At 44.3% G+C, this 12500-nt stretch overlaps 1 protein-coding gene across 1 annotated transcript in view; it reads right to left on the bottom strand.

Annotated features, from left to right (window-relative positions):
* Nucleotides 1-11400, bottom strand: part of FAM228B (family with sequence similarity 228, member B) — a 17148-nt gene extending 5748 nt beyond the window's left edge. Inside the window, exons 1-6 of the mRNA XM_009319732.1 lie at nt 11353-11400; nt 11180-11287; nt 8982-9086; nt 8004-8123; nt 4022-4096; nt 3154-3351 (exon numbers count right to left, since the gene is read on the bottom strand). Coding sequence (XP_009318007.1) covers nt 3154-3351; nt 4022-4096; nt 8004-8123; nt 8982-9086; nt 11180-11287; nt 11353-11400 — 654 coding nt within the window. The remainder of the gene's footprint in view (nt 1-3153; nt 3352-4021; nt 4097-8003; nt 8124-8981; nt 9087-11179; nt 11288-11352) is intronic.
* Nucleotides 11401-12500: the final 1100 nt, after the last annotated feature.

Here is a 12500-nt window from a genome sequence, read left to right as displayed (position 1 = left end):
ACAAACTTCGTATTCTGCAGTTCAAGTTTCCTATGACCAGAGTTAGCTGGGGAACAGCGAGTACCACCACTTGGCATTCACTACTGATGCCAAGACCAAAGAACACCAGATCAAACAAGCTGAACAGATACTGAGGTTGACACACAGATCAAGCCTGATGCTGAGAAAGGTGAATTGCAATCATTTGTCTCCAAATTATAATGCACTGTTTATGGCCAATAAACCAGACTTACCTGAATTGCATCAGAGCTGTACAGATGACAAAACAAAACATATACAAAAAAAAAAAAAAAAAGAACAGAGGCCACAAGTGATGCCCTAAGAATAGTAAGAACAGGGCAAACATAAAATACTTCTCCCTACTACTCTCAGTCATTCTTCCAAAACCTTGCAAATGAAATTTTTCAGCTTTCTTGTGTAGACGATTCTCCAGGGGTCCCAGGAAGAAAAGGGAGCATTCAGCCCACGGCCCTCTAGGTCTCAGCCCTACACCGTTCTTTTTGGCAATCATCTGTGGATGTGATTTCAAGTTGAGAGCTGGAAAAACCATACTTTAACCTGAACAGTTCAGGAGTGCTGCAAGACGAGTCCAAACCCCAAAAAGTGGGACCTGCAGTAGGTTTAAGAGGTCACTATGTTGAAGGTGCTCACATGGGCAAGTGAGCCGGGCCCCAAGGGCCTAAGCCGTTCCCAGACACTCAGCAAGCACTTGGGCAGCTCCATGGGGCTTCAGCTACTGCTGAGCTGCCTCTGCAGGGACCTCTGCTCCCCGGTATCTGGCAATTCCCCAGAGAGCAAGCAGCAGCCGCACTCACCATCTCCTGTTTCTGTCCCTGGAAAACTTTCGGCCCTAACATGCCTCAATTTGCAGAGTTGTAGTGCCACCCCTTGGTTTATTATTACATTTCACCCCATTACAATACGTGCTGAGACCTCAGTCGATTGTGCTAGGTGCTGTGCAGCACAGCCATGTTTGATCCCTTCATGCAGTCATGTATTACCACTCACACACCCCCTGGCAGAAAGCAGAGCAACAGCCTGCTCTTAAAAAGGAGTTGGAAGGGTCTCTTACTCTGCAGCATTTCAGCACACAATGCCTACAACATCCTGGACTACCAGAAGCTGAGTTGCAGCTAACACAGCAGTAACCCAGGCCGGGGAAACTTCCCCCTCCTTGCAGGTTGCAGTGTGGCACTTCTGCCGGTGCTAGAAGAAAAGTAGCGCTGCTGCCATCTTCACACTATGACCAACCATCTCATCATGCATCTGCAGTCCATGTCCCTGGGACTGGGGGTAAGGAGGAGGTGAGAATGGGGGTGAAAAGGAGGCAGATTTAAGGAAAAAAAAAACCACATACAAGCAGGTCACTGGAACAACGGAGAGTCAAGGAAGGGAGGTAAAGGAAGAAGGCTCAGATGGCATGAAAAAGGAGGCAGAAAAGTGAGCTGACAGAAAGACTGAGATGGAGGAACATGGAAGGACAGTGAGGAGACAGAGTGTTAGAGGGGAGAGGAGAATAGAGGAAAGGGGGAGAAGGCAGCTTTGGAAAGCAAAGGACAGTGGAGAACTGGGAGGAATAATCAGAAGCAACAAGGAGAGGGAGACACAGCACTGGGGAGTCTGACAGAAGAAAGAGGGGCAAAACAGTGAGAGACTTGGGGATGGAGTAAAAGGGTTGACTGGAGAGAGAAAGAGAACGAGAGGAGAGACTGGAGGAAGAAGAATAGATATGGAAAGGGGGAATGGACCTGTGACAGAGACACAGGAAGGTGAGGAGATCTTGGGAATACGACAAGGAGAAGCCTAATATCAGGGAAGAGAGCAAGAGAAAATGGACAAAAAGGGAAATGCACAGCCAGAAGTCAGTATATTAACCAATCCACAGAAATGTCTTAAGTTCTGCAACATTTATCATATGCTGCCATGATTAATGGAAACTCATGCAAATTAATTGTTCTGTTACTCTGAAGGGCTTCAGCCTGCTTTTCAGACATGCTGATGATACAGCCGACACCACAGAGCAAGAAGAAAAGGTGGAGGCTGATCACCGGTGCTGTGCTTGTTCAGGGAGAAGGACGCATCCCAGTACAACAGCCATTGCTTTCGGAGGACACCCAGCAAAGTCTTGACCTTACACAAAAGCTTGCAAGATGGACTGATGCAGACCCAGATACGTACAGCACACCCAACATAACCTAAATCCCAGGACTCCAGTTCTTTGTCGTTATGTGCAGTTTAAATGCATGGGTCTTTCAAATCAGACCTTTGAAAAAGAGATCATTTGCTTTCATTAAAACAACACAGCTCCCATGACATTTTCATTGCTGGATGGGAAGCTTGTTTACAGTCTCATAACTCCACTGTGCAGCGGTTTCCACTGACAACAAAAGCCTGCTCTATATAAAATACTATTCTATTTGTGGCAGATGATGTAACTGCTCTTATTGCTCTATATATCCATTCCTGAGATGCAGAAAGTTGAGTCATGGGATCTGATACTCAACAGCGGTGTGAAATTCAGAGCAAAATCAACAAAACCAGCAAGTTATTTCCTACAGTGACTGCAATTTTTATGAGTACTGAAACACACGGAACTACAGAATCCATGAGTTGGGTCTATTCACCTGCATGCAGACTTAAGAAAACTGTTGGTGTCTCCCTGTTCCCGCCTTTTTTTCTTTTATAAAGCTTGATCAGTAGCATCCGAGGCCACGAAATCGTTTCGCTCGTGCTCTGCCAACATACCGCAGTACTGCTGTAGCTGAACTCCTGAGACATGAGAGTGCGTTCCACTCCCTGGTCACAGACTCAGCTTTTGGTTTCAGCTGACAGAGCTCAAGGTTTTCCCTCTAAATGGTCCGGCTCACAGAGGGAAACCCACCACAATACAGTGTCTCACCATATTCAGACCCCAGCACGTGCTCACTGCACCAAACAATGCTATTGTTCGTATCTGATGGTGAACTTAAACAAACAATTGTAACGACGTATGTCACCCCTACAGAAGTCCTTGTGAAGAATAAGTTACGGGAAAGGCATACCTGAACTCCAGGCTACTCAACTGAACAGCAAATAACAGCTAAAACCCTGATCTTGTCCACAACCCTCTGTATGCAACCTTCTCCGTGACAGAAATTTACTTCTCATTGATACCTTCTTTTTACAGTAGTTTAAATAGAGACAGAGTTGTTCTTCTTTCCTTTTCCGTATTTCTTCACTTGACTGGCTGTCCATTTTGTCCTCAATTTTCTGCAGCAGTGGCTCTGAAACATCCTCAAGCCATTTCTTGTACAGGATCTCCTTCTTTCTCAGATTTAAGAAATCATTGTGCCTCAAATACCTGTCCACCTCCTGAGTAAGAAATGGAAAATAAAAACCATACAACCTATTGGCCAACCATGTTAAAGAGTCCACGGGTGAAGCCACGCAGCTTGGCTGACCTGATCTGACCGGTCACTGCTGCAAGGGCCCTGTTTTCCAGCCCTTCTATCTGCTCCTCCCTCTCTCCACTTCCCACCATTTGGCTCCAAGCTCTCCCTTTCACAGGCTCTGACATTCAGATGCTAATTTTTGAAGCTGTAGTGCAAGACTGGCAGAAAATCATTCACTTTCTCCCACCAGGTTAGTGAGCTGAAACCACTTCAGAGTAGGGGTCTGATAAACACCAGACTGTGCAAGACAGGCAGCAGGAGACAGACCTTCTCCCTGCAGCAGTGGCAACCTGCTAGATCAGATCAGCCCTCCTGCCCTTTATTTACAGGCTCACCGTCACCATCTAATCACATCCACAGAACAAAAGTTAGGTGCAAACAGGCAAGTAAGTCACCAAAGATGATTCCTAAGCTCATATTTAGTCCTATCCCAAGGAGACTGAGGAGGCCAGAAACTTGTACTTCTAAATTTAGCTTTTCAAGAATACAGACAATTGACATTTTCTCATGAATCACTGGATGATGGAGAGAAAAAACATCGACATGCAGGAAAGCACACAGCAAATGAGAGAAGAGATACCACTTCTTACCCTCACAAAATAATTTTCTCTGTCCAAGACGCACTGAGCAGAAGCAATGATTTCTTGACTTTCATCAGGTGCTATCTAACAAAACATCAAAAAAAGCACATGAAGTAAAAGCAGGACTTACAGTAGGAGTTAGAATTACCTTTGAATTCAAAATAATTACTTGTGTTGTGACTAAAGGCACGTTATTGTCGTGGTTTAACCTCAGTCGGCAACTGAGCACCACACAGCCACTCGCTCACTCTCCCCCACCTCCGGTGGGATGGGGGAGAGAATCGGAAGGGTAAAAGTGAGAAAACTCGTGCGTTGAGATAAGCACAGTTTAATAATTGAAATAAAATAGTAATAATAATAATAATAATAGAATATACAAAGCAAGTGATGCACGATGCAATTGCTCACCACCCGCCGACCGATGCCCAGCCAGTCCCCGAGCAGCAGTCACCCCCCCGGGCCAGCTTCCCCCAGTTTATGTACTGAGCATGACGTCACATGGTATGGAATGTCCCTTTGGCCAGTTGGGGTCAGCTGTCCTGGCTGTGCCCCCTCCCAGCTTCTTGTGCACCTCCAGCCTTCTCAGTTGGTAGAGCATGGGAAGCTGAAAAGTCCTTGACTAGTGTAAGCACTGCTTAGCAACAACTAAAACATTGGTGTGTTATCAATGGTATTCTCACGCTAAATCCAAAACACAGCACTGTACCAGCTACTAGGAAGGAAATTAACTCTATCCCAGCCGAAACCAGGACAGTTATATCATAACCCAGCTGGCAGAATAGCACAGGCAGGCAAATCCTTGTGAGACTTGCTCTGAATAGTTAGGTTAAGTGTAGCCACAGAAGTGTTGGAAGAACTGAAACGTACATGTTCAGTGGGACCACACCATACACCTCCTTGGCCACTCCTCACCGCGAATGCACCACCACCTGCTCTTTGCCACTGTCGCTCACATGTACCTGATGAAGGTAGCAAGAGGCATCTCTCCACACCTTCATTTTCAATATAAATACAGCCACACTACACAAATAGCAATCAAACAAATTAAAACCGTGATAAGGTATTATGTCAAGGAATTCATAAAAGTATAAAAGGAAAAAGAGAGGAAAACAGTGAAGTGTAAGAGGAAAGATAATGAGAAAAAACCCTCCAAAGCAGGAAACTGCCTCGCTGCTGCCTCTACTTACGAATTCATCCACGTTTTAAATCTCAGTTACTGTTGTGACATCTGCCAAGCTCTCCTCTAGCATCATCCTCATCTTACTCTTTCTGAAGATCAGAATAGGGAGAAACTGTTTCCTGCATCGTGAATGTCAGGACACTAAAACACGATTTAAGAACAACAGCCCTTGCAATGCACTGCTGTTGTCAATTTGACTTTTAAACAGGTAATTCCTTGTAACATGTGGCTTATTAACTGCAACTCCTGCACTCCGGCCGAGGAGCGCAAGCAACACAGACCGAATTCATCTATCATTTGGGGATGGAGTCCCTCCAGGCAAGATTAGAGCACAAAAGTGATGGGGATATCTCCCCTGTGACCAGGCAGCACCAACTCTGTGGGTTAACCAGAGGGATCTTGTCTTCAGCAGTCAATCAGCAGCTTTTATAAGCAACAAGTTCACAAAGAATTTTAATTCCACAGCAAAATTAATTGTGAAGAATCCGCTATAAAAAAAAATTACCAGCTTTTCAGCATTATGCCAAAAAATTAGGAGGTAAGTTGCAATGCAGGAAACTAAAACACAACCTGTTTTAGACAGACCACGTCACTTAAGCTAAAACAAATTTACAATCTGTTCTGCTTTCTGGGACTAACCCTCAGTTTAGACACTGACAGGAACTTGCTTCACTTGCAGCAGCTTGGCCTACGAGAACAGGCATGCAACGGAGTTCTGACAGCTTAACAAACGACCACGTTAGCTGCTTTGCTGTAAATAGCACGCTCATAGCCAGTCCCAACTGAGAAATAAGGTGCTGGGTTAAACCACCAGGAAGGCTCAGCTAGTGTGTTGTATGGCTGTGATGACTTTCAAGTTTGCATTTGACGAGAGTTGCACAGATGCTAATACCAGCTTAGGTATCACTAAAAGTTTATATCAGTTTCAGTACATCCATACTAAATATTTCTACCAACACAAGTTAATCCCCAAGTGACCTGGTTTTACTTACACCTAAGCCAGAGGGAGGGCTGAAACATTCACACTTCATCTGCTTGACCTGCTGCCTACCTCCCGTGGTTTCCATAGATGAATTCAAAGTCACCCCTGCTGCGACCTTCTTGTGCCGTTTAAAAACTGGGCTACAGCCATTGCATTTTTGCACAAGCCTACCATGCCGGTGGCAGCACAAGACTCAAGGAATGCATCTGACCCACAGAATGGAAAATTAGCCTGCTGCTCCCTGTGCTTAATACTAATTTTTAATCCCAATAAACAGTGCAGTTTCCAGTCATGCCTGCCTTGACCCCATTGACCAGCTCCACACTCCAACAGGCTTCTTATCCTGAGATGAGCAGGACATCATACATCAGAGCAAGCAGGAAGGAGACAAGCAGTATAAAAAAAAAAACCAAAACAAAAACAAATGAGAAAGGGGAAATCTAAATTTCTGGCGTGTTTTAAGACCCTTTCATCCTACTGTTTGAAACAACCGGCATTTTGCATTATACCAGACAGATCTACTTCACATAATCACAGAACCTTTCTAAAACTAGCACCTTAACAGCACCAGGAAGACATGGCCATCTCTCCAGCTGAGAAGAACCACTAGAGTACATTCTGAGTACTAGAATGTACTCAGAACACACATTGGTGAACAGGTGAAAGGTTTTCCTTCAGGATGATACACGTCTGAAGAATCCTGACAGAACTGAAGGAGTTAGGTCTCCTTTGACTGAAAGAGTTAGATCTCTTCTCCCTGGCAAAGAGAAGGCTAAGGGGGAACCTCATCACAGTATGCCAGTACTGAAAGGACAGCTACAAAGAGGATGGAGGGTCTCTCTTCACAAGGAGCCACATGGAGAATACAAGGGACAACAGATACAAGGTGCACTGGGAAAGGTTTCATCTCAATACAAGAAATAAATTTTTTACAATGAGATCAATCATTCACTGGAACAACCTCCCCAGGGATGTGGTGGAGTCCCCATCACCAGAGGTTTTCAAGACGGGATTGGACAGGGTGCTAGATAAATCTCATCTACTGTCCCTTTCCCATGAAAGGTTGGACCAGATGATCATAGAATCATAGAATCGTTTAGGTTGAAAAAGCCCTTTAAGATCATCAAGTCCAACTGTTAACCTAACACTGCCAAGTCCACCACTAAACCATGCCTCTAAGCAATACATCTACACAACTTTTAAATACCTCCAGGGATGGGGACTCAACCACTTCCCTGGGCAGCCTCGCCCAGTGCTTGACAACCCTTTTGGTGAAGAAATTTTTCCTAATATCCAATCTAAACCTCCCCCGGCGCAACTTGAGGCCATTTCCTCTCGTCCTATCGCCAGTTAATTGGGAGAAGAGACCGACACCCACCTCGCTACAACCTCCTTTCAGGTAGTTGTAGAGAGCGATGAGGTCTCCCCTCAGCCTCCTTTTCTCCAGGCTAAACAACCCCAGTTCCCTCAGCCGCTCCTCATAAGACTTGCGCTCTAGACCCTTCACCAGCTTTGCTGCTCTTCTTTGGACATGATCGTTCAAGGTCCCTTCCAGCCTGGGCTGTTCTGTGAGTCTATGATTCTAACTAGTCACAAGCTTGTTTAAGGTTTTATGGGAAACTTTTCCACACATCAGATTGCATGGAACTCAATAAAGCTACCTTGAAAGGATGCAAGGGCTCAATAAAACCCATTGGATTGCTATTTCCAGAGTTCTTTGTTCCCCTTCCCAATGACAAACATATCTCAGATTTTACAGGACTTTGCAAGTAATAATTTTTCATTCCTCCCTTCATACCTTCCATTCCATTTTATTCCTCCACTCATACCTTCGCACGACAGAAGTCTTTCTGTGTTAGCCAATCTTTGGTATTCTTTTTCTTCCCAAAATGTCTACTGCAGGCAAAAGTATTTGCTGCGCCACTCTTTGCTGGTGCTGAGGAGAACCTCTGGATAAACGTAAAAAAAGGAAAAGGTCTGCATAAAAAGCCAACCTGCTTTACAAAGATCAGGTTCTCATCTAGGTTCCACAATCAAGCTACAAACTGGGATAGAACGGTAAGACGTTCATCTAGCATCTTCACACCGTGTTGCCTTGCAAACCTCGTTGTTTCTGTGCAGGAAGTACAACAAAGCATCCTTGTAGCGGTTCTCAGGAATACTTCAGGATAGGAGATGGAGAACATTTCACATAGATGAAACAAACAATGGAGATTGGGATATCTCAGTTTACAGCCATGATTTTAATGGTTTGGGCACACTTCTTCAGAGAAAGAGATAAATATATATCTATATGTATGTTCAATTCTACCCACTCACAGTTTAAGCACCTCTTGTAATATCAGAGTGCCGCTTACTGAGTCAGCAGCATACTCACGCATACATAAGACAGGCTGCGATATCATTTCTGAGTGTACTAACACTGCTGACCAGCATTAACTTTTGGCCTCCTCTGGAAGATTCATGCAGTACTGGGACACTAGACGGCCTCAACCTACAAGCTGACAGGAAGGACAGAGCACACACACCTTCCTGTAATACACATTTCTGAGCATGCTTAGGAGGGAGGGACAAAAGCACAGAGACGTTCCTGCGAAGTAGGACTCACTAATGAATTCAGGCACGTGCTAGGGAAGGCAGTCCTGGAGAGCAGACAGACAGACCAGATCGCTGTCTAGAACTTCAGTGGTATTAGGTGGCCAGTTCCAAGACAGGAGCTCAATTACACCCAAATATCCTGGGATCCCCCTGAACTTTGGTTCTTCGCAGTAGAATCTACAGCTGAAGGAACGTTGAGAGTCACTCACCGGCCAAGGCCTTCGCTGATCGTGTTCTCTCACAGGTCTTGGACACGTAAATCTTAGTAGCCAGGGAGTCTCTGAGCTATGCACAGTACGCACTGTTGGACTAGTCTGGTAGAAACATTAAGACATTCAAAAGCATATAAAACAATCGTATAAACAGTAAAAACCTAGTTTTCTTCCAATTCCCACCAAACAATAAAACAAATCTCTAAAGGAATTTTAACTGCTGATACCAGCAGCATTTTCCTGTCACAGTAAGTTAAACAGAGAGATGAAGTAACAGGTTTACAGTCAGATACTCCTTCTGATAGTAACTGTCTGTCTTCATCTCCATGAGCAACGGATAGTGTGTTTTGTTTCAAAGAACAAAGTGATTCACAAATTATTCCAGAACGCTTGTCAGCTTTGAAAACATTTCAGAGTTATCAAATTCCACCTCCTGATTTTTACTTCTTTCCTTTGTGCCTTTTTCAATTACATAAAAGTCACTTTCAAATAACTACTACATTCCACCATAGGGATGGTTGCATTTTAGTGGTTTTTAAAGTTAGTTCTACCAGACGAAGCTTATGCTGAAGCACTAACTCTAAGCTCCAGCCAGGAAATTCCATCTCCTCTACTGTACGTGCACCGGTATATTTGGATCGATTTACAACAGACATACAGTACAACCACAGAGGCAAAATGCCCTTTACAGGAACCTCCATTTAAACCTCTATTTATTTCAGATTCACTGGAGACACACTACTTCCAGGAAACGATGTATTCACAAAATTACTTAGGTAAAGAGTGGACCAAAAGAAAAGCTTACTTCTGCAGAGATACCGACCTCCACACTCTTCAGACAGATCTTTCAGCTATGAAAAAAAAATCTGTTCTTCAATTTTTTTTTGCAACATCTAGTTAAAAGAATCTACAAAGACTCTCTGAATCGGGTATTCATACAAGATAACTTTTTTTTTTGTACAAGACAACTTTTGAGAGTTTACTCTGTCCAACCCAGCACTTCAGTGATACTATCTGACTCCCAACTGACCTCTCTAGACTGCAGATTCAAATATCTTATTTGTTTCATTTCATATTCCCTGCTCTTATCCACTGATAGACACATCTGCCTGGATATTCCTGCCTCCTCACGGAAATGTTTTCCTGTCTTTTCTGACTGAAAGAGTCAGAAACTACAGGAAAGCACATGTTGGAAGGGACCTCTGGAGGTCATCTGGTCGCACTGCCTGCTTGAAGAACAGGTAACCTCATAGACAAGATTGCTTAGGGCCTCGCCCAGGCAAGTTTTGAAAATTTCCTTTCTCAAATTTGCAAGCTCATGTCCTTCACTCCAACTGCTTCTATAAAAGAAAAATCCTTACTTCTGCCATGTAATCCAGGACAAAGCAAAGCAAGGAAAAAAGCCAATGTAATGCGCATGGTATCAAGGACTTTCCTTCCCTCCTGCATAACTTTGCAAGCTTTCTCTCCTTTCATCAGACACAAGGAAAACTAAAAGATTCTCAGTGGAATAGGTCACAACATGGGATGTCCTCTACTATACTTCTGTATTTTTTTCAGCCACTGTAAGACAGCTTCCAAAACCAGAAATTCATGCTAGCCTTAGCATTGTGGCAAGCTAGCAGGCACTTCCTCTGACATGATTTCCTGCCTTCTCTGTACAGAGGAGACAAAAGAGACGGAGCGTACAATAGAGGCATACAATTAGGACACTACTACATGATTTGGAAAGCAGGTACCCTGTCTCTCTCCATCTGGAAATGAAGATTTTTTTTTGCCTGCATGTGTCCCATGGCTTCTGCAAAGTGTTGTGGCTGCCACTGAGGCTGGTATTCCCTGTGAGAAGCCCCCTGCTCTGAAAATGATCTCCCTTTTTTCTAGACAGCCCAAGTCTACTAAGCTCCAGGGCATGCTGTAGAGCATATATATCTGCCCTCATGGTCTCTGAGGAGCAGGGGAAGGATCCTCAGAGTTTATTCTCCATCCTGCAATGACCAATTAAAGGAGGCTGTGCACTATATTGCCTGCATGGATAAATAACAGCAAGCGCACCCTCATCAGCACTGAACTAATTTCTGATAGAAAATAAACAGGCAAACAGTGAGGACTGAAGAACATCTGGATACTTAAAAGTGCTAGAAACTTGGTATTAGACAAGTCAACACACTTTCCTATGAGCAATATATCCTACCTACCCACAAAGGTGCCACGGGCTCCTGCTTCAGGACATCCGTTGCAGATTTCCTTCCACTCAAAGCAGTTTTGTTCTTCTGAGATAAGGAGGCTGTAAATCCCCGGACAAGCTTAAGATGAAGAAAATACATATTTTTATAGTTTCTAAGCTTACAAAACAAAAAAACCCCCATACTTTCCATCTCTTTTCAGTAACTAGTATTAAGACTCCATCTTCATCCATCTTACAAAGAAAGACTGAGTCTTTCTGTGAGCACAAAGCAAAGGAGATGTTTGCTCTCACCACAGAGGGTTGGGATCCCAGGAGAGGCAAAACAGAGCCAACATAGAAAATCTGCCTGCTGCAGCAATCTGCCTTAAAGAAATCACATGTGGTAAAGTCTCTAGCCGCAGATTTTTTTTCCCCAATCTTAATAACTAAAGCTGCCACTGAATCTTAATCCTTTCTTTTTCCGTTTTGTTTGGACTCTTGCTATGAGATGCCAACTCTCCATGGCTGGCAAAGGCAGAGCCCACTTGTATGAGACACCAGCTGTTTTGCAGGTCAAGTTTAATCATGTGTTGGGACAGAAACAAAGTAAAGGATTTCCAAAGTCTGAACAGATAAAACAAGATTTGAAGTTAATCTAACAGCTGTGTCTGCAAATGCTAAACCCCGTGAACACGTTGGCTGTTCTGTATTAGGACATTTAGTTATATTATGACCAAACCTGAGAATAACCCTGCCTAAAATTTCTTGCTAGATATACCTGCATCCTACTTTGCTGTCAGCAGTATAGCTTTGTATCAGTAATTTTTTAAAGACAGGTTTCTCTTGCTTCATGAATCCCGTTCAATAAAGCAGAACGTTCTCCCCCAAACACCCATCTGCTAAAATTCACAGTCTCTGCCCAAACACGAGTCTTTGCAGCAGCTTTGAGAAGACAGATTTTAATCATTTCTGTGACAAGAAGCAAGTATGCTGACACATGCGTCAGTCCTCTCAAAAGCCCCTTTCTGACAAAAGCCTTTACGCGGGCCATGCCTGTAGGCTCACATGTCACCATCTCTTCAGCACACATGGATGTCACCCTTTGCAAGCACAGCTGGTTGCCTCTAACTGGTGGCTTGGTCCCCTCTGATTCCCGCAGGTGCCGGGACAGAGCATGAGGAGAGAACCAGCCTTTAGGGCAAAGAGGGGAGCTCTATCAACAGAACCCAGAGGCTTGTGAATGCTAAGCCAACAGATAACGTGCACACGTCCAGAGAGCCCCCAGGCACGGGCCTGGCCCCTCCACCTCGGAGGCAGCGATGAGGGCAACACGGGTGAGAGGGAAAGGCCGG

The sequence above is a fragment of the Pygoscelis adeliae genome, unplaced genomic scaffold (assembly GCF_000699105.1).
Source record: "Pygoscelis adeliae isolate BGI_AS28 unplaced genomic scaffold, ASM69910v1 Scaffold121, whole genome shotgun sequence".
NCBI lineage: Eukaryota > Metazoa > Chordata > Aves > Sphenisciformes > Spheniscidae > Pygoscelis > Pygoscelis adeliae.
The sequence above is the reverse complement of the archived record's forward strand: the minus strand, read 5'-3'. Positions and strand labels throughout refer to the sequence as shown.